Raw genomic sequence first — 27,987 nt, 5'->3', positions numbered from 1 at the left:
TGGTCTGCTACAAAGCATCCTTTGGTGAGTTGCAGAAAGTTGATAATTCAGGGGGGAAAGTGGAATTCCAAACCCTCCCTTCAAAGGAAATGCTGGAACCAAAGGTGTGTTTTCTTGATCGACAATATTGCTTGATATTTCATGATTGTTTTTCCCCAGATACAGTCACTTCCTTCATGGGCCAATGGCCTTCTCTGTTAAGATCACTTGGCTGTCTTCTGTCTGCTATCACGGCACAGCATCTCTACCTCTTTCATGAATCGAAGGCATAATTCCTCCTGCCATGGTAAAGCCACACATTGAACAGCCACAGGGAGCCCCACAGCACCTTCCACCGCCTGCAAAAGATGTTCAAAGAGCAGAGTGACTGAGAATGTTTTCTAGAGTAATGCACCCGGATACTTTGCATGTTTTCCCTGACATAAATTCCACTGTGTTCAGTAAGTATGCATGAGACCTCAGCCTTAGGATCACAGACTCCTCCCTCAAGAGCTAAAGACAAGTTGAGGCCAATCAGAAAGCTTTTCCCAGCATTCAAAGGGCAGACTCTTGTTCTCTGTGTAGGCATGCACAAATGTATTCGTCTCTCTGGTAGGAATGGAAGGATCTGTCAATTTCAGTAGTTTCTCATTTTTCCAGTCTTAAATTCAATTCAACAACAACTGGCAATTTAAAAAAAAATCCTCAAGAAAAATTCTTCATTTTCGTGTGAATTTCTCCTAACACACCTTTTTTGTATGCAGTTTTGACTAATGTACACATTTTTGCAAGCAATTTCTCCTAATATAATGCATTTTTGTACATTATTTTCACTTAAGTGTCCATTAAAATGAATCTCTTAATGTATGAATTTTGTAAACAGTGTTTGGTTGGAGAACTGTATAACAAAATTTGGATAAGTGTGAATTCTGAAGGATGGCTGTGTTTCGGTTCCCATACAGTTTCATAAAGTGCAAATTTGATAGTTTTGATAGTTTTGGCTTTAGATATGAACTGAATTGAGTTTCTCCTCCATCCCTACTCTCTGGGTATACCTGCTGTCTTGGGGTCTGTTGGCCAAAAGGAAGGATAAAAATATGAGAAAAAATATATACTAAAGTACCTGCTGTTGTGTATCTGCATGGAGAGGAACATCAGGACTGCTCTCTGACACCGAGAGTTAATATTTGACAGTATTGATTGATTACTTGCAAAATAATTTATTTAGTAACCTTTATATTACCTCACTCATTTATGCAATAGCCAATTTTCAGATTGGATAAATAAGGCTGCTAGCCAATAACTTGACAACAGTGCTATCCCATCTTTTGCTTGAAGACGGATTCAGAGAACCATTTGTGCCCTGATGGTCACTTAAAACCAGTAGGGTAGTAGCAGATTCAGAAGTGCAGGGTCCCTTCCTGATAGTTGCAGACACACACCCTTCTCTCTTTTTTTTGTTGCTGGGTTGAAAATGAGATCCTCATTAATGCCTTCTCCCACAACAGCAGATGTTCTAGAAGCCAATAACCATGAAAAGGGAGAGGGTTAGCTACTCAAAATAGTCTTCTCAGTGACTCACAGACTCCCTTTTCATGCTAAGTGGTTGTAGGATGCTAGAGACATAGGGACCCTGCTCCCAAAAAAGTAAAGGGTCTAAGTCCCCCTGAGATGACTACACCACTCTTAAAACGCAATGCATGAGTTTCAATGAATGCATTATTTGACTCAGGAATTTGTGACTTGCCACCCCCCTTCTTCTGTGACAAAATGAACACAGTCCTGAATGTCACCATTAGACCTGCAAACCTTGCCTCAAATCTCCCATCATAAAATCTTCCTTCTTTGAAGTAAGAGGACAGAAGCATTCTACTGAAATCTGAGAACAGATGACATGATTCTCAGTATTTTTCACCAACAATATTCTGCCTAAAGCTGAAACAATTTTGCATCAAAAATTATCTTTAGAATTTTCCTTTGCCACCAAATTCACCAAATATCCTATGGGTGTATGAACATTTGCTGTTTGGCCTCAGCATTTGACATCCTTTTATTTTGTAGTAGCAGTAAATATCTGACGGTGACATGCAGCACCAGTCAGCATTTGACAATTGAGGCCCAAACGACCTTACCTTAAATGCATGGCCATCCTGTTAATGTGTAGTTGCAGCATATATAGGACATATTGTTATCATGCTCAGTGTTTCTCCATTCCCACATGACTTCACTGGATGCCCCTTATGAGGGTTAAGAAAAAGCTGAACATGATGATGACACTGCATCATTCATGTCCTTAATTAAACATTACTGGGAGATATTGGCAGGGGGGTGCAGTGGAGCATGGGTACCAGAGTAAAGCCTGGACATGCAATAGCAGTTAATATTTCACAGTATTGATAGATTACTTGCAATAGAATTTATTTAGTAACCTTATGTCACCTCACTCATTTATGTAATAGCCTATTTTCAGATTTTGATGTCAAAGTTTGATTCTGAAATCAAATGCCACATTTTGGGATTTCGACTGGCCATCAGGAAAAACTTCCTAACTGTTACAGCCATATGACAATGGAACCAATTACCTAGAGAGGTAGTGGGCTCTCCAACACTGGAGGCATTCAAGAGGCAGCTAGACAGCCATCTGTCGGGAATGCTTTGATTTGGATTCCTGCATTGCGCAGGGGGTTGGACTTGATGACCTTATAGGCCCAACTCTACTATTCTATGATTCTATGTCATACATTTGGACATCAAAATCCAAGTTTTGAAATCCACTGAACTTGAAAATTTCAGTTCTAACTCCATTTAAAATCCAGGCAAACCTCTTTCAGTTTCTTATCCCAAGGGTCACCATAGTGCCCTCGGTACTGCCTCAGGTCCTCTTCATCAGCCTCTGTAACTGTGGTGACTGGCACAACTCCAGCAGGAAAGTTCAGAAGGTTGTACAGCATGGTAGATGAGATAGCAACTGGGAAGAAAAGAATATGTGGAAGTAATAGTCTGATGGAATCCAAGAACAAAACAAACATGCACACAGAAAATATCCTCTACCTACTTTCTGAAGTGGTACAACTCAGACACAGGTTAACCACCTTAGCGAAAACTAGGCCTAGCTTACAGACCCATCACAGCAATCAGGAGTTACAAGACGTACTTTATAATGGCTTTTTCAGTGTTTGAACTATACATACCCTGTAAATATGAGGCTTACCGATTATTTTTGAGGGATATCTAAGAGTGAAGGCAGGGCCCAGAACTGGACATAGGACAACATCAAGCTTGCATTTCCTCCATTGGTCAACAAACATTTCACGATAAGCCTGAATGTACAGTGCAAGAGCAAGTTAGAGTTTAGGTGAGTGGCTAGAAAAAGCCTGGAAACCGTGCATGGGTTGATGTCTGATGAGAACATTACTGTTCCACCTTATTTTAAGCACTGCTGCTCCAATATATAGATGCTCCCATTAAGATACATATGATGCATGAATTGAAAGCAAATTAGTTTGGATGTGCCTGAAAGAGTCTTTTTGATACATTGGGACTTGGCCAGTGGTGGCTGGTGCCCACTGGGACTGGCAGGGCAGAAGGCAGGGAGGCCAACAGTAGGTGGAGCCAGAGCCAATGACAGGCAGAGCCAATTAATTCTAGTTTTGTCCCCATCCTCTTGCCTGCCAAGTTCTACAGTTAACACTGAGACTAAAGAGGACAAAGCTGACAGGAACTTCCATGCCCTGGACTGATTGTAAGTAAGAAGGCAATGCAGGTGAGGGTTGGCTGAGAGCAGACTACAGTTGGTAGGGCAGTGCCCCACTTGCCCTAATGGGACAGCTTCTACTGGGCCATTTAAGACTTCACAGGTCATACTGCTTCTCTGACCCATCGGGTTGCTAAAGTGCAAATTCAAACCCCAGTTAGATGATCAGACTAACATCCATAATGTTGAACTGAATGCAATAGGCAACACTACAGATACTGTATTTGAATGCTGAAAAATATGTACCCTACAACCCATCCTCACCAGAAGGTGGGCTGCAGTATTCTGCACCAGCTGAAGTTACAGCACTATTATCAAGTGCCCATGCACAGAAATGATGAAGGCATGGGTTATGGTCACTCAGATCAATGGTATAGTGTTGTGTATCATTTTCACTTGTAATGGCTATTGGGCTTAAATTGTTCTGTGACCAGTTTTGAGCACAATGCATTTGTGGAAAATGCGGTATATAAATAAACTATGACTATGATGATGACTTTTAAAACGCTGGGCCCAAGACAGTTCATTTTCTTTCGGGCCAGTACCTATACAGTTTTACAAACGATAATATGGTTGCAATCTTATTTTCTGAGATGTTTTGGTTAATACAACAAAACCAAAGGACAGCTCATCATCTTCTTGTTTAGGTTACACAAAAACAGTTCTGGGGCACAGCCTTTTTTTAAAACACAGCCTGTGGGATTGCTGCTCTACTGTGCTACATGGTGTGCAAACCTAACTTGCTGAAATATTCTTGTGGGGAAAGGTGCAGCCACAGAGATTTACAAAGCTAGTCAACCAGTTCATGTACTTAAGGTCTGCAGATTGTTTGCTAAATTTAAAAAAAATCTATGGGGGCTATCCTACAGTCCAACAGTCACAATTATGCAACTGAAGTAAGTTTATGAAATCTTCATTTGTCAGAGAATGTGTGTTTTCTTGCAGGTTTAGAGGTTACATTGCTCTTTTATGGATTTTTATGGTGCAAAATTTCTCAGAGGTCTGGGTATACTGGGGTCATAATTACTCACACCAAGGAACAGAAATAGAACTGCTCTTAAAATTTGTTGTGACCCTTGGAGAGAAATTCATACGTGTCAGTTCCTGCAGTAACTCTGATTTCTCAGCACAAATCAAGCTTTGCTTTAAAAAAAATTTACCATCACTTTGTCATGCAGCTCCCAAAGGTATTTCACAGACCTAAAATGTACAAGACATTATAAACAGCTGAGCATATTAAAATGACAGAGGACTGCCACTCTACTGGATACATAAGAAGATTGTAAGTACCTAAAACAAGCTAAACCTGAGGCTGGCCAAGACATCCTTATTTTATATTATCCCACATTCTACAGCAGCCTTTCCCAACCAGTGTGCCTCCAGATGTTGTTGGACCACAATTCCCATCTTTCCTGACCATTGGCAATGCTGGCTGAGGCTGATGGGAGTTGTGGTCCAACAATATCTGGAGGCATACTGGTTGGGAAAGGCTGTTCTAGAGCATCGAATCCTATTTAACATAATAGATGCCTTTTATTCATATACCACATCTAATAATAATAATATATAATAATAAATTTTATTTTTCAGCCGCCTATCTGTCCGGGTTAGGGACACTCTAGGCGACGAACAACAAGAATAAAAACAATACATATAGATCAACATAATCAAATTTTAAGCTAAAAAACCATTCATTAAATCAATTGTAACATAAGTTAATCTGTCCCAATCTTGTAGGCCTGCCTGAACAGCCAGGTCTTCAAGGGAGGGAGCATGTCTGAGATCGAAAGGGAGAGAGTTCCAGAGGGACTCCAAAGAGTTCCCGATTTTCACAATGTTAGCTAGCAATGTTAATTTCTGGGGCACAGTAAGCCAGTGATGGTGCATCTTAAACCATATTAGCCCAAGGTGGTACAATGCTGATAAAACTTTGAGTGAACTACAGCAGCTGGAAATCTAGCTCAGTAAGTGATTAGTGAGGCCAGCTCTGTGGGCACCATCCCTTACATCTTGCATAGGCCTCATTTCAGTATGTTTGTTAGTACCACTCTTACCTCACTCCACACAGTGCGTTCAGATGGCTGGCCAGTCGTGGAAACTAGAATGAAAACAAAATTGGGTTCATTGGTACTTTTAGATTTCCCCCTCCAGATAATAATAGGGGTAGGGAGAATACAAAAAGTGGTATTGCTGATCCTGGAAACTGAAGAAACTGTGAAACATTCTTTCTGCATCAACTTTACCATTTGCAAATTATATATATACTATAGAAATATACTTCTATATATATATAGTATATATAATATACCGTATGTATAGTATATACCATATACTGTATATAGACCACATAGAGAAGTAACGTCACTCTTGCTCAAGGGCATTATATAGGAACTCCTGAGAAACAGGTCTACCAGCTCTACACATCTGGTGATCTATCATTTCTGCAAGTTGTCTGGGCCCAAAAACAGGTGTACTACCAAGACTGCAGTGGCAGACATGGTGGATGACAGATCTAACAGTACACAGCCTGTGATGTGCAGACCTGGTATCCTCCTGGCCTCCGCTACATTTCAAAATTACAGTTGGAACATAGTCTTAACTGCCAGTTACTTGGTAGATCTGTTGTTCAGATTTCCCTCCCAGCTGCTAGAAGCTCCAATATTCCCCATTCCTCCTATGTACCAAATTGCTAGACCTGGGATCTTTATTTTTTACCTACCACCAGAACCTCTGTCCCTTTACAGCATGGTCCACCCCTCAATACCAACACATCTAGAACTAGAATGATAAGAGTTGGCACAGTTATCATTCCAGATAATAATGGAAAGAAAATCTGCTCCAAAACATTTAATTACTCATTAATCGTAAATAACCACCTAAACAAAATAGTCAGGCTGCACAATTTCTCAGAATACACCAACTCAAAGTAAGTTTTGCAATACCTCTAGTGGAAGAAACACTCATAAATGACACACATTACAGTTCATTTCCCACACAACATTTTATAATAACAGCATTGCTCCAAAATGTTGTTCTTAAACTTCTCTCTGGAGGAATGCAAAATTAGTACTGTAGTATAAATAATCAATGAAAAACTAAAGAGATCCAAGACTCACCCAGGGTTTGACAATCTTGGCCAAAATTTTCTTCACCAGATTTGGGATTCTAAGTTGAGTCACCTGGGGTTTCAAGCATGGATCTACTATGTCTCTATCACTGAGAGGCAACAGAGGAAAAAAGCACAGTAGGACAATCCATTTCTTTTTAACACAGCAAAAATTGATTTCTCACAAGAATTTACTTTAGCATAATTAAGCTATGAAATTTGGTGACACCCAGGTAACTAACCCCAGGTAATGTCCCTGGGACAAAGGCAGAGAGCCAGTGACTTCTCTCAGGTCACCTAACTTGTATCTGAACTCAGGTATCCCAACATTATCACTATTTATATTGATAGTGCATGATGGGTTATGGAGCACTACTGATCATGATACACACAAGGAAACAAGGAGTCGAAGTTTGACTCAAGGCTATGATGAACTCATTGCCAATAATAAATTTCAGTTCAGTCATTTTGTTGTTTCAGAGTTTGAACTATTTCATTTACAACAAAGAAACACCAAACAAAATGCCAAAGAACAAAATGAATGAATTCACAAATATTTAAGTTCAGTTCTGTGGGATAACTAGTAAACATTTTTATCCAGATGTTACTTTGTTTTTTAAAATAATCAAAAGCTCCATTTTAAGTCTAAACATGAAAATCTGTTTCCTGCCAGGGCACAAGACTGAACAACAGGAAGAAAAATATGACAGCAGGTTGGACTGATGTAATCTTGGTCCTGGATCAGGTGAACTTGATACAAAACAGAGACCAATCAGATTTGCCAAATACAGGAAGCCAGGGTTGGGGAACTTTTTTCAGGCTGAGGGCTACATTCCCTTATGAGCAATCTTACGGGGGCTGCATGCCAGTGGTGGGTGGACCCAGAAGCAAACGTGAACTAAGCAACAGATGTGACCCTTATGTTTGTTCAGTAGGCTATTTTTCAACCATGCAAGTTAGAGGTGTCTATACACACACATGCACACACACACACTTCAGGCAAGCAAAGAGGCATTGTCACAGTTCAGGGACACGTTCCAGGCAAGCAAAAGCAGAAGAGGAAGGCCTAGGAGCACAGCTGGGGGAGGTGGTGGCCTGGGGAGGGGGCATACCCTGGAGAGAGTGCTGAGGGCCAAATAGGCCTGGAGAGCTACATTTGGCCCATTGGCCTGAAGTTCCCCACCCCTGCTGTAGGATTACCAGGGAAACAATCTTGTTAAACAGTGAGCTAATTTGGCTGCTTCAGAATTTGCCTAAACTAGGGCCAGCACAACCCTTAGAATAAGACAACCACCTCAGGCTGCTGAATGATGGTTATTGAATTGATTGTTCCTGCATTTTTTTACCAGCAGGGAAGGGGATTGTTTGATTAGGGTCCTTGTTGTCTCCTTGTTCCTTCACTGAAGTGCTCTTTAAGGTTCATAATTACTTACAACATGGCCAACAGAGTTGAGCCCCCATCAGCAAAAAGACCTTTGAAATAAAGTTCATCTGCGGCATAGTCCACGGAAGGTGGGGTGAAGGGAACTAGCTGCAAAAAAAGGATTATTCATTTAGTTAGAATCAGATGCCAACTCATTGACTGGAAGTATTCTTTCACAAAAACTTCCCAGCTGTCGGTTTCCAACAGAGGTTGGGATTATTTTCCTGCCTGCTGTTTGCCCACTCAGATTGGGGACACAGAAAAAAAAGAACTGCTTTTCTCCAGAAAAGATACAAGCTATAGAAACCTGTGTGCCAAACTACATGTTACACTTCAGTTGTGACTAGCTACAATGGCTATGTTCTCCCTCCATCATCAGAGGCAGTACGCTTCTGAATATCAGTTGTTGGAAATCACAAGTGGGGAGAGCACTGTTGCACTCATGCTAGGGATGGAGGAGAAATTTGATTCAGTTCACATTGAAGCTGAATCTGTCCAGTTTTCACTTTCTGAAACAATATGAGAATCAAAACACCACCATCCTTCAAAACTCACACTTATTTGAATTTTGCAATGCAGTTCACCAACCAAACAGTGTTTACAAAAATGCATATGTTAGGGGAAAGTGTGCACAAAAATGAACATATAAGTGAAAATAACATACAAAAATGGCCCAATATGACAATAAATTGCTTGGGAAAGTGTGTACATTAGTTTAAACTGTCTACAAAGAATGTGTTTATTAGAAGAAATTCTTACAGTCTAGAGAATTTTCATGAGGTTTTTTTAAAAAATCATGAGGATTTTTTTTAAAATCCACAATTTTCTGCAGAAATGTGGAGAACTGAATTTAAGATTGGAAAAATGAGAAACCAAGAGAACTGAAACTGACAGATCTTTCCATGCCTAACTCACACCGTTTGTGGGCTTCCCATAGGCATCTGGTTGGCCACTGTGAGAACAGGATGCTGCACTAGATGGGCCTTTGGCAGCACACGACAGTGGCTGTACACTATAGTCAGCATGGATTTTTTGCATTCTGCAATGTTAAATTGAAAATACCCCTCATGCCATTCTGATGCTTCCCATAACTCATTTCAAAACAAAACCTTACAAACCTTATAGTCCTGAACTCAGAAACGCTTGCTTAACAATCCTCTAAATTTTCATGGCGATACACAAAACAGTCAGAGAAAATTGAGAGTTTAAAGTGTAAAAAGAGAGAGTGAAAAACCAGACCCCTTTTGGACTTTTTTTCTGTCAGAGTTCTCATAATTTGTTGAAATTAATTAAAAATCAGCCATGTTCACAGAGTACCTGTAATCCTGTTACTGACCTTGCCTCATACTCTGACCTTCATCTTCTGCAGTTTAAAATTAAAAAAATGCCTGGCTGATTTTTAATTAATTTAAGAAATTTAGCATTGAAGTCAAGGATAAGTCTGGGCATGTTCAGTAAGAACCAACTGTCAGTGTTCTAAAAGCCAGACTCACCGCTGCTGGGCTTGCCTAGTCAGGGGACATATCCACACCAGACCTTTATGTCATTTGAGACAGTCATGGCTTCCCCCAAAGAATCCTGGGAAGTGTAGTTTGTGAAGGGTGCTGAGGAGACTCCTATTTCCCTGACAGAGCTCCAAGTGGCCAGAGTGGTTTAACAGTCAGCCACTCTGACTGAAGCTCTGTGAGTGGAATGGCATCTCCTAGCAACTCTCAGCACCCTTCACTAACTACAGTTCCCAGGATTCTTTGGAAGAAGCTATGACTGTCTAAAGTGAAACAAAGGTCTGGTGTGGATGTGGCCAGGGACAGCTTTGGTTAAAATTTGGGTGGGAGGCTATATGTGCCTGCTGTAGAATAAAAAGGTGGGGGAAACCCTGAAAAAGAATGATACTGTTCACAATTATTTTCTTTTGGAAAGGAAAAGGACTTCCCCTCTGCCCTGTGCTCAACCATCCAATCTCCTCCCCTCTCCCTTCCTCCCTCCCCCTACGCTTCCTGCCCTCCTCCTCCCCTCCCTGCCCCTCCCCCAGGTCAGTTTCACCTATCCTAAACATGATTGCACAGGTGTAAATCCCAATGAACTCAAAAAGCATGCAAATGATCAAACCTGCCCTCCACTCCTCCTCCCTCCCATCCCCTCCCTTTCCCCTTCCCTCTACTCTCCCCCTCCTCCTCCCTCATGCTCAGTTTTACCTATCCTAGCCATGATTGCACGGGGCTAAATCCCACTGAATTCAATAAGCATGCAAATAATCAGACCTGCCTTTCCCCCTCCTTCCCCTCTCCCTTTCCCCTCCCTTCTTCCTGTCCTCCCCTGCCCACTCCAGGTCTCCCTCCCCATAGTCAGTTTTACCTATCCTAAGCATGATTGCACGGGAGTAAATGCTCAGAGGCACATGTTATCAAATTCTTCCAAGCTACACAGGAAGTGGATTGGACTGTGAAAGACCAACCCAAATTGTGTTTGCATTTTGACAAATTTGTAGGACAGTACAATATCTCGGAGAGGAGGTCAGGTCTCCTGCTCCCCTGGTGCATTCACTATAGCTGCCCAATTTCCCTGCTTTTTAAAGTTTGATAGAAATATCTGTTGGCTATAGATATGTTCTTAACCCGTATGGTTTTTTGCCTATTAGTGAATATTCTTATGATTTGTTAAAAAATAATTTAATTTTTCTTTTACTTAATTATAGGCACATGAGGGGGAGGACTGTTATCCACAGTGCACCACGCATCAAAAGGAGGTGTATCTCTTCCCCTCAACTGCAATCAGAACAAAATTGTGCCGTCCCCCCCCTACTGCCAATGGGAACTGATTTTCTATGGCTCCTAGCTGCACCAAGGTATTTTCATCCTGACCGCAGCTTTTGGTGGTGGTGGTGGGAGAAGTAAAACCTCCCTTTTCCTGTGCTGCAGTCTGCATAATCTCCTCACCACCGCCAAGCCTGTAACAGAAAATCCAGAGATATAGCTGCACATTACTCATTAAGGGTAATGCGTATTTTGGCTCTATATCTTTTACCTTTCAAGGGAAAAGAGCAGTTAAAGGGACAGGACCATTTAGAGTGGACAAACAGCAGTGCTGAAAGACCCCACCCTCCATCTTCAGTAGGGATGCACGAGTATCCCTGTATTTGTCCTGGAAGGGGCTCGATCCTTTGCATGTGGTCCATGCACATGCACTCAAAGGACTGATGTTTGGCATGCATTCCAAATGAGCATGCACAAAACATTTGCAGGCATTCAAATGCCCAGCTCCATCAATGTCCCCTGACATTAAAAGTCCTCCCAATTGACCCAGGGCAGAAGAAGGGAGAGGCTGACACAATGGCAGCTCCTGCTCCTTCACATTTCCTTTCCAGCCAAAGAGCGCACTGAAACTACATGTACTAAAATTCATGTCAATTTTTACTAATGAATGCCTCCAGGGTTGGAATGTCCCCAGGGCCACTACTTACTCTTCTTCTGTCCCAGGTAAGTTGGGTGGGTCTTTTGGGAGGAGCAGGAGGAGCTAGCTGCAAAAGTGATGGAGGGGACTTGAGGCATGGATTGAGTTGGGCCCTGCTTTTAGCATACTAAGAACAGGGCTCTGCTCAACCCTTACTTCCTTGTGAGTAATCAAGCAGAGGAGATCACTTTTAGGAGCTCCCCTTTCTGATGACTCCTGGCACTAGTCTTCAGCTAAAAGTGCAGCTGCTTTACATAAGAAAGAAAACCATCAGGAACAGCAATAACAGAACCTGTAGCTTCATCTTTAGGGTAGGGATGGGCAAATCTATCAATTTCAGTTTCTTATTTTTCCTTCTGAATTTTAGCTCAAATTTCTCCTAACATACACATTTTGCATGCAGTTCTACCTAATAGGCACATTTTTGCAGAGCAATTTTGCATGTTATTTTCATGAATGTATGCATTTTTATGTATACCTTATCTTAATACATGCATTTCTGTACACATTGTTTGGCTGGAAAACTGCACAGGAAAATTTAGAGAAGTGCAAATTTGGACTGTGCCTTAATTTGCCTATTAGGGAGGTCTGTCTTTAAATTGAATTGGATTTCTCCCTTATTCCTGCTTTAGGGCGACTCTGCACCTTACATTAAATGCTTTCTTTTTCTTTGAGCCAATCTCTTTCTTCATTATCTGCTGGAGTATCTGTGCAATCAAGACTGATACTTTAGAGGGAAGGGGTAGATGGGTAGGGTTAAACTGCTATTTGCCCTGGAATGGAAGGCATTGTTAGGTGAAGCTGCTGAGATTAAACTGACAAGGACTTTCTGCAGATTTTTCCAGTTTCAGCTCCCAAGGCAATCCTTTTCTGAGCTTTCTGCTCTTCACACGTTGGAGTCAATATCATCAGCAACCCAGACACAGGTTTATTACACAGAACATAAAAACAACCTGCATGGGAAGCCCCACAAGACAGGACCTGAACACAAGAGCACCTCCCCATTTGCGGTTTTGAGCAACTGGTATTCAGAAGCATACTGCCTAGGAACATAGAAAGCTGTTTTATACCGAGTCATACCATTGGTCCATTTAGCTCAGTACTGTCCGTACTGACTGGTGGTGGCTCCCCAGGATTTCAGGCAGGATTCTCTCCCAACCCTACCTGGAGATGCTGAAGATTGAACCTAGGACCTTCTGCATGCAAAGTAGATGCCCTGCTATTGAACTACAGCCCTTCCCTCATAAAACTAGCCTCTGTTTGCCCCTTGTACTTAACAACAGCTGTTTCCAGATTGCTTAGGGCATTGGACTGAATGCGCTGTACAAAAAGAGCCAACCAGCTTGCAGACAACTTTCTTTGTACTTGGGCTACATAGATATATGCAAGGGGCACCAATGCCAAAGGTACTCACCGTATGGCCAGCTTCTTGGAGAAGCTTCCTAGTTTCATGCACAGCCCGCCTCATACAGGGAGGGAGCAGAAAATAGCCATCAGTGTCATAATACCCAATCCGGAGTGGTGTGGAGCTAGAGTATACCTAGAAAGAAAGAGAGAACCACCTTCAGGTCATACCACCATCACTAGATGAATAGCTTCGGAACCAATCTGTGGGAATCAGATTTGGGGGATGAGAAGGTTGCTCTCACACCATATTCAGAATTAGATATGCCACAGCTTACAGAGCTGCTACCAAAGCCAGCAACCCTACAGCCAGGGTGTTATAGTCATTAGGGTGTTGGATTGGGAAGACTCAGGATCACATCCCTACTCAACCATGAAGCTTTCTGGGTGACTATGAGCTAGTCACTCTCTTTCAGCCCAGAGATGGAGAACCATTTTCAGCCTAAGGCCACATTCCTTTCTGGACAACCTCCTGAGGGCCACATACCAGTAGTGTGCCAGGCCAGAGCGAAAAGCAGGTGGGAGAAATAAATGTAAATTTTTAATTTCCCTTTGTACACTAAGGCAGTTTCTACACACACACTCACACACCGCTCTCTACCCTTCATCCCAGCAAGCAAGAAGTATTATCAGAATGCAAGGACACAAATCCATACCCTCAGTTGTTATCAGGAACTGCAAATTTAAATCAGGACATATCCTTTAAAGTGAAAGATATTAGATAAAATTGCCTAGGCTTGCTTAACTCTCAACTGCAAAGCTGCTTTATTTTTTCTGCAACGTATCAAAGAACAGAATAAAAATGTTACATTATGGAACTGTATACTTTCAATATATGGAGATGCTTTAGAGCAAAGAAAAGTGGGGAATCTTGTGGGTAAAATTAATACTGTGGAGAGGGTGGGGGGGTTGTCACCAAGCTGTTGTCTTCTAGAGAGTACCTAAGGCAACACAGGTTCCTTTCCAAGTCTCTCTGCAGGAAATTTTGCAAAAACTACCAAATTCAGGAACAGGGCCTGCATCTGCAGGATCAGTGGGGTTTTCTAATGTACCACACAAAACATTCCCACACAGATAATAATTTGCAACCTAATATTTGATGTACCTTCTCATTGAAAAACATAGGCGGCACAATGGGGTCCAGCTGGAACATGTCTTCACATAAAAGAGCCTTCATGCACAGAACTAGACTGTCCACATCCCTTGCCATTGGGCCCACTGTTCCTATAACTTCAGTTGAAACAAGAAGAGAAACATGGTTGCACATCATGCACAACCCATGGGATTTAGGGCTGTCAGATATGCAATGATATAATGTAAGAAGACCTGCAGAACCTCAGAATGCATTTTAGGACCATTTCATATATTTTTTAAAACAAATGATTGCATTTTTTTAAAAAGGCAAAGGATAAATGAATGAGGGCACATACATCTGCACCTTAGAAATTAGACCAAACTGAAGCCAGGAGAAGGGGAGAGAAAGTGATTGCTGATCACACTTTTGACTTGCTGGTCAAGCTGAGATAATTTTCAATCTGAAATCATGCCTTGGGTTAACACTGTTTAAATTTTACCCACTGATCAACACTTCTGGAAGAGCATATACTCTCCCCATCAATATATTGTTGAAATGTGTATTTCAGCTACACACACCCATCCAGTCATCATTCTGCCTCAGAACAGGCATGCACTTTTTAAATTCAGTTCAAAAGTAATCTCTCAGTCCTTTCTGACTTTGGCCAGAAAAAGAGGAAATCATTTACCTGAGAGCATTCCATCAACAGGACCACTTACTCCTGAATTGCTGTAGAACAGAGAAATATAAAAACATGCAGCTGATAAAAAATAAATCTGAAACATGGACAATTCTGCTGCCACCAGAATTACTATCTAAACTACACATTATGAACGATAAATACACTTTTTAAGAAGCATGCTTAAATGTGATGAGTACTGTGGTCAGGGAAATATTCACACTGTCCAGTAGCTTAACATCAAAACATTAAAGTGAACATAATGGGGCTACGGTGGGGGAAAGGAGTTGTGTAACTGGTGATTTTAGTACTGCCCAATAGGCACCCATGATAACTTTGCCACCACATTCCAAATAGCATTGGAATCAATGTATGCACTCACAGGGAAAGAATCACCATTTCCCAGCAACTAAGTTTAGTGCTCTAAGGGTTAGAAATGTATTTTATCTATAATGGAAGTATTTCCTGAGCAAATATTCCCTAGAGCATGCACAGCATTTGCTGTGCAAAAACCACACCAGGCCTTTAATGAGAGCTATTTTATGGCTGCATTTGCAGGTAATGGCAAACCATTGTCAACCATGATCCTTGGGTTTATCATGACATCCAAATCAGATTCGTGGTCTGTTTTGCTTACTCAAACCATGATTGGTAAACCAAGAACAAAGCTTAGCTTCACATCATGGTTTGTTTGAAGCAAAAAACAACAACCCATGATCCCCAGTTTGGACATAGTGCTAAGCCAGGGATCATGGTTTGTTGCTCCTGCTAGGGGTGAAGCAAAGTGGGAGCCATGTTCACAGTAAACATTAATTATGGTTTAGTATGACATGTGAACAAAGCTACTGAGTAGATATTTTCACCTCCAAAGTTTGAGAGCTACCCAGGAAGCCATTTCATCATCTTTCCTAATAAAGTCACCAGTTTTACTGTGGGGTGAGAGATTTTCCATGCTTCATATCAAAGAATATCATTCCCGCTTGTACGGTAGGGGTGGGTTTGCCCTCACACCTCCCCTCAGCAAAGAAGGCCCAGGAGGTTGTCTCCCGAAGGAGCTGATGAGATGGTCATCATGAGCTGAACAAAGACCAAAGGGCAGGTTGGAGCAGGGCTTAAAAGCCAGCTCCTCCCTTAAGTCTTGCCCATTGCATTTCTGCTGCACCCTCCCTCCCTATATGCATGTGGGCTTTGCTACTTGCCAGTTGAAGTGGCTAAGTAGGAATTTGGGGGGGGATTCTTTGATTGCAATTAGGGTCCCTCCTTTTTCACCTACTTCACACCGTTGGGATCAAATCATTTGACATTTTGGAGTGCCATGCCTTGCTTGCTTTTTGCAGGCATAGAGTCTGGGCAAGTGAGGAAGTTTGGAAGAAAAATTACTAGGTTTACTGAGACATTATTGGGTTAAAGGTACCCTTTAGGGATCTGCCAGTGCTCTATGCCTGGGGGAACCTGTGGGTTGCCCTTTCAAGCTGACATGCATAGTTTGGGTGAATGCTGGTACAGCAGGGCCTGGATGTGTGTGTTAGGTCCATACCTAAGTCTCACTTAGCAAGGAGGGAGTAGTTCCTACCCATCTTTTGCTGGGAAACCACAGCCAGCTGCTGCAACGCATGCCCAGTGGTCTGGAGGGCTCCTTCCCTACCAGGTGTAGATAAAATCCTCACCTGCCTGCATTGTCTGAATGAGGTTGATTTGGTTAAGCTGGTCTACAGTTCCTCCAAGTTGTTATAGTTTATTAAATAAAACCTTTAGTCCAATGTTTGTCTCATGTAGGGGTGTAGTCATCCAGGGTCATAAGGGATCATAGACCCCTTACTTTGTAGGAGCAGGGTCCCAACCAGGTCCCTATGCATGAACCAATCAGCATGAAAGGGGAGAGTGTTAGTCACTGAGGAGAGTTCTTGTCCTTTCGTGTTGATTGGAGCCAATCAGAGTGAAAGGAGGTGAGTCAGCCACTGAGAAGACACTTCCCTTTCATGCTGATGGGATCCTAGGGACATCTGTTGTAGTGAAGTGTGGACTCGGAGATGACATGGAGAGCAAGGGAGATAAGGGAAGTGGGAAAGGGGACATGGCTGTGAGGGGGTGTGGTATGACTGTCATGACCCTGCACTTCTGAATTTGCCACTACACTACTGGTCTCATGAGTCTTCTTTGTAGGTGTGGGGGCAATGCCAATCATTTGCACAGTAGGTGGTGCTTTCACTACGTACCTTAGCCTACCTGCTGTTGGCTTCAGCCCACAGAGACCACAGAAGCTGGCGGGTAGACGGATACTTCCACCCAAATCTGATCCAAATCCCAGGATGGACCCTCCTGCAGAAATTAGAGCACCTTCCCCTCCAGATGATCCACCAGGGCCTCTCTTATGATCCATAGGATTCACTGTCTGGCCAAAAATAGAGTTGCTGCAGTCATAGCTACAAGATGACAGAAATACAACCGTTAGTCATGTGTTTATTAGGATGCAATCCTCAACACATTTGCTAAGAATAAAATCCTACTGAACTCTGTGTAACTTCTTTGGTCTGGGTTATTAGAATCAGAGGTCTGTAACATTGACAGACAAGTAATATTCAAAATACTAACGCCCTGCACTGGACATGTGCCACCAATCAGATTATAGTGTACCCAAAACAGAGGGCAGGAACAAGCAAGGTATACTGTGCTAGAGGTGCCCACTTAACACGTTTAGCCAATTTTAGAAATCCAGATTCCTCAAGTAACTGAACCGTGGTCCGGTACCCAAGAAAGCAAAAATATCCACAATGAATGAATGAATGAATTTATTTCGGTCATAGACCACCCAATATATCCACAATACTAACTCATACTTTGACCCAGTAAGAAATTCTTAACAATACATTGTGTTGCAGAGCTAGTTTTCAAAATTGTTGTATAGGCTACCAGCATGGTGGACAGACCAAAATAATGACTAGTTTCTGTATCTGTATAGCAAAGGGGAACAGCCATTACGTGTGTATTTGTTCCTGCTTCCTAAGAGGCCTCAGTGCAACCTGATACTTGACTAATACCCAGTGCAGCCTCATTGAATGTCTGCTACCTCACTCCATCTTAAGACTCTAACAAGATGCAGGCAACTGTTTCCCCGGGCTTAAGTCCCTCTCACATATCTATGTTAGATATAGTGGCAAAGGCTCGTCTCTGCTTCACAACAACAAGGTTACTATCTACAATCAATCGCTGTATCAAAGATGTCTGCAAACTCATGGAAGCATGAAATGAGCATAGCTTCACCCTCTGGAAAGGTGGTCACTTTAAACTTGGTAGTCTAAACCAAATCATCTGCATTGTCCAACAACTCAAGGGGATGGAGTGACTCCCCTAGGAGGAAAGGTTGCTGAATTGGGGGCTGTTTAGTTTAGAGAAAAGGTGAGTTAGAGGCAACATGAAAGAAGTGTATAAAATTATACATGGCATGGAAAAAGTTGTTCTCCCTCTCTCATAACAATAGAATTCATGGACATCCAAAGAAGCTGAATGTTGGAAGATTCAGGAGAGACAAAAGAAAGTGCTTCTTCAAGCAGTGCATAGTTAAACTATGGAATTCGCTCCTACAACAGGCAGTGATGGGCACTAACTTGGTTGGCTTTTAAAAAAGAGACAAATTCAGGGCTATCAATAGCTACTGGCCATGATGGCTGTGCTCTGCCACCATAGTCAGATGCAGCACGCTTCTGAAAACCAGTTGCTGGAAGCCGCGGGAGGGGAGAGTGCTCTTGCACTCAGGTCCTACTTGTGGGCTTCCCATGGGCATCTGGTTGGCCACTGGGAGAACAGGAAGCTGGACTAGATGGGTCACTGGCCTGATGCAGCAGGCTCTTCCTATGTTCTCTTTCTCTAGCTAGCTGATCTTTTCCTTGAGTCCACGGCAACCTTTGATTGTTCCACCTCAGCCAAATGATCCTGTGTTTATCGATTAGCTTCACCTGCCTCTTCCAGAAGATTGCATAGCCCTTCTACAGCTTGAGTCAATTCCTTGCTTTTTGCCTCCAATTCATTACTATAAGCAAGAGACCTTAATATGGGTGTGTTGTTCCTTGTGGAGTCTCTCTTCCACACTAGCTTGCAGCTAGAGTTACCAGGTCTCCAGTTTTTGGCTGGAGTCTCCAGCTTTTGGTGGGCCCTCCGGCTCTCCGGCTAGCACCCCTTAATCTCCGGACTCTCAGCTTCAACTTAAAAAAAAATTAAGTTTCTAGGTGGTCTGGTTCCCGAGATATACACCAAAATGTCAGCTGCCGCCCCGCATCTGTTTAATCTATTTGATACAATGCTAAAGTTAGTTCCTAGTTCCCAGTTCCTTATTTGCTTGAAAGTTCAAAACACTAAAAAAGAAGAGTTCACAACTACAGCAACTTCAAACTAAACTTAACATGTCTCTGAACCCCATAATATATGTTGGGGTACCCTGTATGATATATCACTGTGATCGGGGGACTCTCCCCGTCAAGAATAACAATACATTTATGCAATCAGGCTTTTGATATTATCATAAATACATAATGATGTCATAAAATCATAAAAAATAAGTAACTGGGGGTGCCCACCCCAAAATCTGCTCTGGGACAGGACAAATCATACACCCCAGGAAAGGGGAGGGTGTCCTCTACGAGATGCCACTGTGTCCCGCCTGGCCCAGAGCTTCTGCTGGGTGCAGGGGAAGGATGAGGGCATATTTGCAGACAGAAAGGGTAGAGAATCTTCTTACTCTTACTCATTTCTCAGACCTCTTTCTGAAGTGAAGGGTCAAATCTGTAAAGAAGTTTGGAGCAGCCACATTAAAAGATAAGGGCAGGGCATTCCAGGCAGGGGGTTGCCAACCCTGCTTCGAGATGGATGTCTTTAGAGAGGATCCCTAGTCAAGCTTTACCAACAGCACAATCCAAACTATATCTACTCAGAAGTAAGTCCTGTTGAGTTCTATGGGGGCTTCGTCCCTTAGTACATGTGTTTAGAATTGAAGCCTTCAGGGGCATCCATCTTTACTCCTGAATGCTCCCATCTAACATCTTCACAACACTAGCACTAGGCTCCTTTCTTCCTACAGTGGCCTTCTGGTGACTGGCCTGGCCTGAAGGCACTTAAACCCTTCTTGCCGAAAGCAAGTAGGCTAGATTAAATGTTCCCTACCCAGGCTCCATCTTGTAGCTAAGATGTCTAGCTTAATTTCCAGTCAGATATTTTTTTAAATTGTATGCTCCAAGCAACTGTGATTGATGCTTAATCTATCATGCTTAATGACATTGATTTGTTTATTTCGGTACAAGACCAGCAAATAAAATTGTCAACATTGACCAGATCAGGTACAAAATAGTTACAACAAGTAGTTTAGCAATAGTTTAACAAGTGTTAAAATGCTTGGGCCAAGCTCTTTCTGCGTGCCATGGCCGCCACACAAAATCTCGCCACCATCTCCGTAATGAGTGGGTCACGGTCGTCAAGTAAAACATGCACCTGGATATCTTCAAAAGGTCTGAATCTTTTTAAAAGGCAAGGGGATATAAATAAAGTGCGAAGGTCTGTATAAAAGGAGCAATGTAATATGACATGCTCTACCCCTTCTATCGCTCCAGAACCACAAATACAGACCCGTTATTTTAGCGGTACTTTCTTATATCTCCCCTCCAATACAGCAGAGGGGAGAACGTTAAATCTGGCCAGAGAGAACGCCCTCCTATACTTGGGGATGCTTCAGGAAGTTAAATAAGGCGCGGGTACAGGTGCTCTTACACTGGGCCCTATATTGTTGAACACCGACAATTGGCTCATATTGTGCTGGAGCTCAATGTCCCTAATACGTAAAGAAATAAGCTCTTTAGCTTTAAAGTATCCCAGTCGTAGTATATCTGGCCATGAGAAACCCATAGACAGCAACTTGGAGTTCATCGCACGTTTCCAACCCGATTGATATGGATCTGTGAGAGTTAATGGGGCAAGTCCCAGAGGGGAGAAAGTTAACTTTAACCACATATTCATCCTGTATATCCAAGCCCTAGTCTCAACCAGCAAGGTACCTAACTCCCGACGTAATGCAACATTTGGCACACAACAAGGTAGACCTAGAATGTTCCTGATAAATTTTGATTGTGCGCATTCCAGGGGGGCATAGTTACCCTGGGTGCATAGTTGTGAGCCGTATAGGAGTTGAGGTACTATTTTAGAATTAAAGACCAGCATTGCCGCAGGGATATATTGACCCCCCTTAGAAAAGAAAAAAGTGAGAAGCACCCTAATGATTCTCTGCGCACTTGCAGCAGCGTTTCTTAGATAGAAATTCCAAGAACCCGAGGAGTGAAAGGTGATCCCCAAGTATCTAAAAAAGGGGACTTGTTCAATCAGGTGATTATTCAGTCTCCAACAATGTTTAAGTCTTTTATGGGTAAATACTACGACCTTGGACTTGTCGTAGTTAATTGTAAGATACTCTGTCTCACAAAAGAGACTGAGTGCTCTCAGAAGGTGACGTAAACCCACACATGTTAAAGACAGGAGAGCGGCATCATCCACATACAAAAGGGACGACAGTGGTCTTCCCGCCAATATAGGCAGGTGAGCATTTTCCCCAGCAAGATGTTTGATTAGTGGATTAATATAAAATTGAACAATGATGGCGCAAGAACGCAACCCTGCTTTACCCCATTGTCTGTCGGGATAGGGGCGGTTAACTGGCCCGCACGGTTGCACCTGACCTTTAAATAGGTGTTCTCGTAGAGGCCCTGGATCAGAAGGAGAAGTCGCCTATCTATATTATATTCCCTCAGTTTTTCCCATAGTCTGTTCCTGGGGATCAAATCGAAAGCAGATTTAAAATCAATAAATGCTGCATACAGAGTTCCCCCCGATGGAGACATGTACTTCTCCACAAGGTGCTGTAAGACCAGGCCCTGGTCAAGGGTGGAGCATCCCACCCTGAAGCCAGCTTGTTCCTCATCTAAAAATTTTTCAGTATCAATCCACTCCTGGAATTTATTAAGGAGGTGGGAGGCATAAAGCTTACTGATGATGCTGAGTAAGCTGATTGGGCGATAATTAGCAGGGTTGGAGCGTTTCCCTTTCTTGAAAATTGGGATTACGATAGCCAACCTCCAGTCCTCAGGGATGCATGTCGTTCTATCTATGTGCATAAAAAGAGCAGCCTGAAGCGGGGCCCACCAGTCCACGTTGTCCTTGAGTAGTTCAGGGGGCACATTATCGCTTCCTGGGGACTTACCCGTTTTAAGTTGGTCAATAAGGGAAACAATCTCTGAAACAGAGACTGTAGGCCATTTCGGGAGCACTTCTGGCTTTTTTGTCTTCACCTGTGAACAGCCTTTAGTAAGGGACGTGGAGAAGAGCATCCTAAAATGGGATTCCCATACATTAGGTGGAATGTGGAAATCCGCATTTGGAGCGGCAAATTGTCCGCCCCCGGACAGCAATCTCCAAAAAGCGAACGAGTTCCTTGTTCTAGCTGCGTTAATCAGGTTTTTCCAATCCTCCCTCCTAGCTTAATGACATCATTTGGGCCCGCCCCTAAAATCTCAGGTTTTGGGATGCTTCTGACCTGGCAATCCTACTTGCGGCTCTTTTGCCTTCTTCAGTTCCACTAAAAGGCATGCCACATGTTTCTGCCAATTTTCATTAGAATGTGTTAGCCCATGGACTTGCTCTTCCATTCTGGAAACTTCCTCTTTCTTGTTCTCCAGGTTACACTTAAACTCCAAGGTTTCACTTTCTTTTTCCTGTTTTTGCTTTCAGTTTGATATTCAGCCAAGTTCCAATACTATCACAATTCCTTTTCCTGCTCCCTCCTTGCCTCACAATACTTTACTGGTGTCTGAAGCTCATCCAGCTTTATCTGCAGTGCTACCTTTGCAGTGCTTGCTCCTGTAAGTTTTTAATCAGAAGTTTAACATCATTGAATCATCCTCATGTAAGTCCTCCAACACATGACCTAGGTTCCCCTTGGTCACTTCAGCCTGTGCATCCTTTCTGCTTGTGGGCAAAGTGGCCTCAAATACAGATAGGGAAAGAACTCTGATTCCAAATCAGAATCACCAGATCTCATCCCAGTGGATCATGACCAATCATAAATCAATTTTGGAATCAACAGTACACTTCATGAGGTGGCCCTAGGGCTTCTGCACTGCCTGTTTTTTAAAAACACTTTTAACAAGCTAAAGTCTCCAGATGTCTTCCAGTAGCTCACCGCCTGGAATGACTAACACAATGGGGCTTCTTTCTGCTATGCACTTTAAACAGAGTAGAGGATCCAGATCCTCTGGGAACAATGGGACTTGATGTTGTTCTATCACTCCCAGAGGGAACTGAATGGGGAAAGCATGGCTGCTCCCAGTGTTTACATGGTGCCTATCCACCAATCTCATACCCATCAATGAAGATAAAGATTGTGTGTCTCATGAACTGACATTCTGATGCAAAATAGAACAAATTAAGCCAGAACTGTCACTAGAAGCTAAAATGATGAAACTGAGGTTATCATACTTTGGACACATCATGAGAAGACAGGATTCACTAGAAAAGACAATAATGCTAGGAAAAACAAAAGGGAGTAGAAAAAGAGGAAGGCCAAACAAGAGCTGGATTGATTCCATAAAGGAAGCCACAGACCTGAACTTACAAGATCTGAACAGGGCGGTTCACGACAGATGCTCTTGGAGGTCGCTGATTCATAGGGTCGCCATAAGTCATAATCGACTTGAAGGCACATAACAACAAATGATTTCATTATTTATTTATTTTTAAAGCCAGAGTCCATTAATTCAGTACACAAGGTTGACTTGCACCGATATAGAAAAGGGAGATATGTTCTACTAACCACGATAACTTACTTCAATAAGGATTGTGGGACATTGGTGATTACAAATGGATTTGCTCCCTGCCTTTTTAACACCTTGACCAGCACACTGTCATCTTCTGCCAGAGCACTGAGTGACTGGACAAAGCCACATGTTGATAAGTGTCCCTAGAAGCAAAGGAGCTTGTAAGTGCCTGGGATTATTATTTTCAAACTGTTAGGGAAATATTAAAGAAAAGCTAAAACATAACTATGAACTGGTTCCGTATTTCAACTACTATCCAATGATATCCCCTACTTTCCCCTTCTCTTCTTGAAAAGAACATTTTCTGCCAAGTATTCTAACAAAAAGTTAGAATTAGTTTTATAGATGTATCTTTATATTTGTGCTCTTTTGTAAGCCGCCTTGAGGGCCTTTTGGCCGAAAGGCGGGGTAGAAATATTAAAATCAATCAATCAATCAATCAATCAAAGAGTTCTGTGCAACTTGAAAGCATTTCTTATCACATTACTATATCAATAAATACTGCAATATCAAATGGCTGAAAGATAAAATGGATTTTTGTTGTGCTCTGTTGGAAAGTTCTAACATAACCCGCAGCCAATAACTTACAAAGCTTTCTTAGGTGCATTCCCCTTTTTGCTGCCTGACTTGCCTTCTCGTAGGTATTACAATCCTGGGAGAGGGTTATTCTCACATGCATTGCTATGCATCGAGCAGGCTCTTAATAGCCGTTCTTTGATACATCTGCACCCAACTCTAGACAATCACTGTGATTCAAAGAAATGGAATCACCTTGTACTCAATGTGGTCCTTGATACTGACAGGCACACCATACAGCAAGCCCTTTTCCGTCTGCTTTTTCAGCTCTTGAAGATGCTGCTCACATTCTGGAATAAAATGGCGCACACAGTTCACCTCTTGGGTAACTGTTAAAGCCTTTTCAATGAAAATCAGGGAAAACAAGGGGAGAATTAGCAACAGAAATGTGCCTCTTTAATATAGTGTCTTGCACCCTACAGGTGCCTGAATCCAAATCAGCTTCTCTACCCTTAAAAACTGTTATCATTTCTAAAACCCATTTCCTCCAAAGACTGAGATGGCAGGGGAAGCGGGACATCCCAATCAAAATGCATTGTGCAAATGTAAGTTATGGAAATGTGAATAAATGGGTGGGAAAGTAGCATGCGTGTGGCCAAATGCATGCCTACTAGCCCTTGAAGAAGCAAAACTTAGGTTCTTATCAAGGAGATAGTTCACACTCTAATTCTACCTGAATTTATCCAAGAACAGTTCAATATGTGGTCAATATTAAAGTAGTCATCCCATTTATTCATGGACAATATTTAATCACACTCAGAGCCAGTCCTATCATTAGGCAGAGTGAGGAAACTGCCTCAGGCAGCAGATGCTGGGGGGTGGAGTAAGCAGGGGCAATGTGTTACAGGAAAGAGCTGTGTGTGTGCCACACTGCTTGCCCTCTGCCCCCTAAATTAGCTTGCTGCCCTTGGGTGCAGTGGAGGAAGTTGTCCCATCACCAGTGTTAAGATTCAGCTGCTAGGGTTGTGCACTGGATCTGGCCAAATACCAGATCCCAAACCAATTCATGCTGATTTGGGTTGACCAGGGATTCAGCTGGAGCAGATTGGGGCAACCCCAGATCGCCCCAGGTTGAATTAGGCCATCTGCAGTAATCCAGGGATGTCAAAAGTGGGGAATGGTCTGGTGGCAAAGAGAAGAGGACAGCAGGGGATTCACACAGGCAGCCTGCATGCATCCCCCTCTCCCTCCTAACCTCATGTTTAATTAGGGTTTGAAGCCCTCCAAATCAGTTTGGGGCCTGGATTTGGATCAGGTTGGCCCTGGATCATCCCAGGTGAGATTGAGGCTGCTCTGAAGAGCCAAATGGAGCCCAGAATTGGATTAGAGGGGCCATGCACAGTTTTATTAACTTCCAGTCCAGTTCCACTTCTGTACATGGAACTGGGAGGGGGCGCAATTCTTTCCTTTAACCTCACACAGCAAAATGTTGATCACACCCTTGCTGCACCCCCACCCACAACTTACTGAAGCTGAACTGGAGTTTAACTGTGGGAAATCCAGTGTGTGAGAGAATCAGTGATTATAAGTTCAATGACCTGGCCAAACTATGCTTTAGACCCAAAAGTGAATATTAAGAAACCCAAGAGCCCAGACCTAAACAAATATTCCTAATTGTGTGTGGGGGGGGTCTCCATTAAATTATGGAAGATAAGCTTGTGCAAATTTATCTAAATTATTCAGATTGCATAGCATGGCATTTTGTTCAAATATTTAGGCCATCCTAAATATTATTTTATTATTATAAGTTACAATTCTATCCCACCCTTCCTTCCATAAGGAGCCCAGGAAGGAATATGCGTATTTTTCCTGAAGGGGCAAACTCAGTAAATTATATATTTTATTTATTTCCAAATATTTATATACCGCCAAGCATTAAAAAACAAATCAAGGTGGTGAACAATATAAAAGTATCATTCTTCTAACCTTTTCCATATAAGTGTAAAGGACCCTTTCGGGAGACAAGGACCCTTCCTTCAGCTTCTCCACCAGCTCCACCAGAGGCAGAGAAAGGATGAGAGCAGCTTGGATTCCAGGATTCTGTAGAGACAGCAGGCACCGTCATAATTCTCATGGACTATGTATAGCAATAGTGGGGAACCTCAGGCCTGGGGCTGGATGTGGCCCTCAAGATCTCTCTGTTCAGAGCTCAGGACACACCCCACACCATAAGCAGAGCCTGCTGGATCAGGCCAATGGCCCATCTAGCATCATGTTCTTACAGTGGCCAACCAGATGCCTTTGGGAAGCCCACAAGCAGGACCTGAGTTCAAGAACACTCTCCCTTCCTGCGATTTCCAGCAGCTGGTATTTAGAAGCACTGCCTCCGACTATGAAAGCAGAGCGTAGCCATCATGGCCAGTAGCCATTGATAGCCTTATCCTCTATGAGTTTGTCTAATCCTATTTTAAAGCCATCCAATTTGGTGACCATCACTGCCTCCCTGGGGAGTGAATTCCACAATCTAACTATGTGCTACGTGAAGACGTACTTTATTTTGTCTGTCTTGAATCTTTCAGCATCTCCCAGCTTCAACATTCAACTTCAAAGCCATGCCTCCTCCTCCCACCACACCCCCTATCCCCAGGCAACCCCCCCAGCCCTGATTAGCACTCTCCTCAAGTGCTTTTGTATGGTTGTAATGTGTCTTTGAAGAATGATAATACCTCTTCCTTGTCTGGCTGAAAGCTGGAGAATTATGTGGGGAGGAGGAGGGGATGTACAAACTTTTGAGCTTTGCATACCTGTCATGTAAGCAACTGTACAAAGGTAGGCATCAATGCCCTGAATCCTGCTAGCCATAATTCTCAAATTGTTGAATGTGCGGGTTTGTAAATTAATGAAAATTTGTAGAACTACAGGGAAATTTCAGCACTCAGAAACGGAATATACTAAAAGAGTGATTGTTAGCTGAAATTCTATTTTTCAGTAAATAATTATTCCAATCGCTGTAAATAACAGAAGTCTATGGTGAGAATACCACACATATAGCTGGGAAATGTATACCTGGTGTTTAAACTCCTGAACAGCTTTTTCCATTTGATCAAAGCCATGGTCTCTCAACCTTCTTGCCTCTTGTATTTCTCTTTTTATCCTTTTCTGGCCCATCCATTTGAGTGCCAAGAAAGCTAGAGCTGAGCCACCAGTCAGGGCAAAGACAATGTGAAGATCAATTTTAACATGAGGCCATGGCTGTCTCAGCCATGCGGGGATCATAGTGGAAGCACTTTGCAACATTCTGCAAACAGATCAGTGGGCAGCGTTTGAGGATTCTGAAAAGGTAGCACAAAGACAAAATGAAGGCCAGCTAATTAATCCATCAAACTACCCTGTATATGCACTACAGCCATAGTTTCGACCAGATTATATTTATTTATTAATTTAAAATATGTATATACGGTATTTTATTATATATGCTGCCCTAGGCTCCTTTGGAAGGAAGGGTGGGATATACATTTCATAACAAACTGCCTTTCATTAAACAAATCCTAGGGTGGTGGAGCACATGAAAACAACAATAGGCTAAAATCAGCAATACAATGGTCCATAGCAAAATAAACAGAAAATATATCAGTAAAAGCGAGGCATTAAACTCAGCAAACACTTGGTTAAAGAAATAGGTCTTTAAGAGACAACAAAACACAACTAAAGCTGGCTCCTGACGCACAGCAGGGGGGAGGGAATTCCAAAGAGTG

General features: G+C 42.5%; 1 protein-coding gene across 1 annotated transcript; it reads right to left on the bottom strand.

Annotated features, from left to right (window-relative positions):
• Window positions 1-203: 203 nt before the first annotated feature.
• Window positions 204-27,529, bottom strand: LOC133386857 (vitamin D3 hydroxylase-associated protein-like). The gene is made up of 15 exons (XM_061630627.1): window positions 27,299-27,529; window positions 26,219-26,332; window positions 24,488-24,631; window positions 23,726-23,859; window positions 17,087-17,293; window positions 14,880-14,920; window positions 14,222-14,346; window positions 13,127-13,252; window positions 8,273-8,370; window positions 6,850-6,949; window positions 5,788-5,831; window positions 4,894-4,933; window positions 3,191-3,299; window positions 2,802-2,947; window positions 204-338 (listed from the first exon to the last, which is right to left on the bottom strand). The coding sequence occupies exons 1-15, from the start codon at window positions 27,527-27,529 to the stop codon at window positions 204-206; spliced, it is 1,794 nt and encodes a 597-aa protein (XP_061486611.1).
• Between the last annotated feature and the right edge of the window lie 458 nt (window positions 27,530-27,987).

The sequence above is a fragment of the Rhineura floridana genome, chromosome 6 (assembly GCF_030035675.1).
Source record: "Rhineura floridana isolate rRhiFlo1 chromosome 6, rRhiFlo1.hap2, whole genome shotgun sequence".
NCBI lineage: Eukaryota > Metazoa > Chordata > Lepidosauria > Squamata > Rhineuridae > Rhineura > Rhineura floridana.
This window is presented reverse-complemented; position numbering and strand designations above follow the sequence as displayed.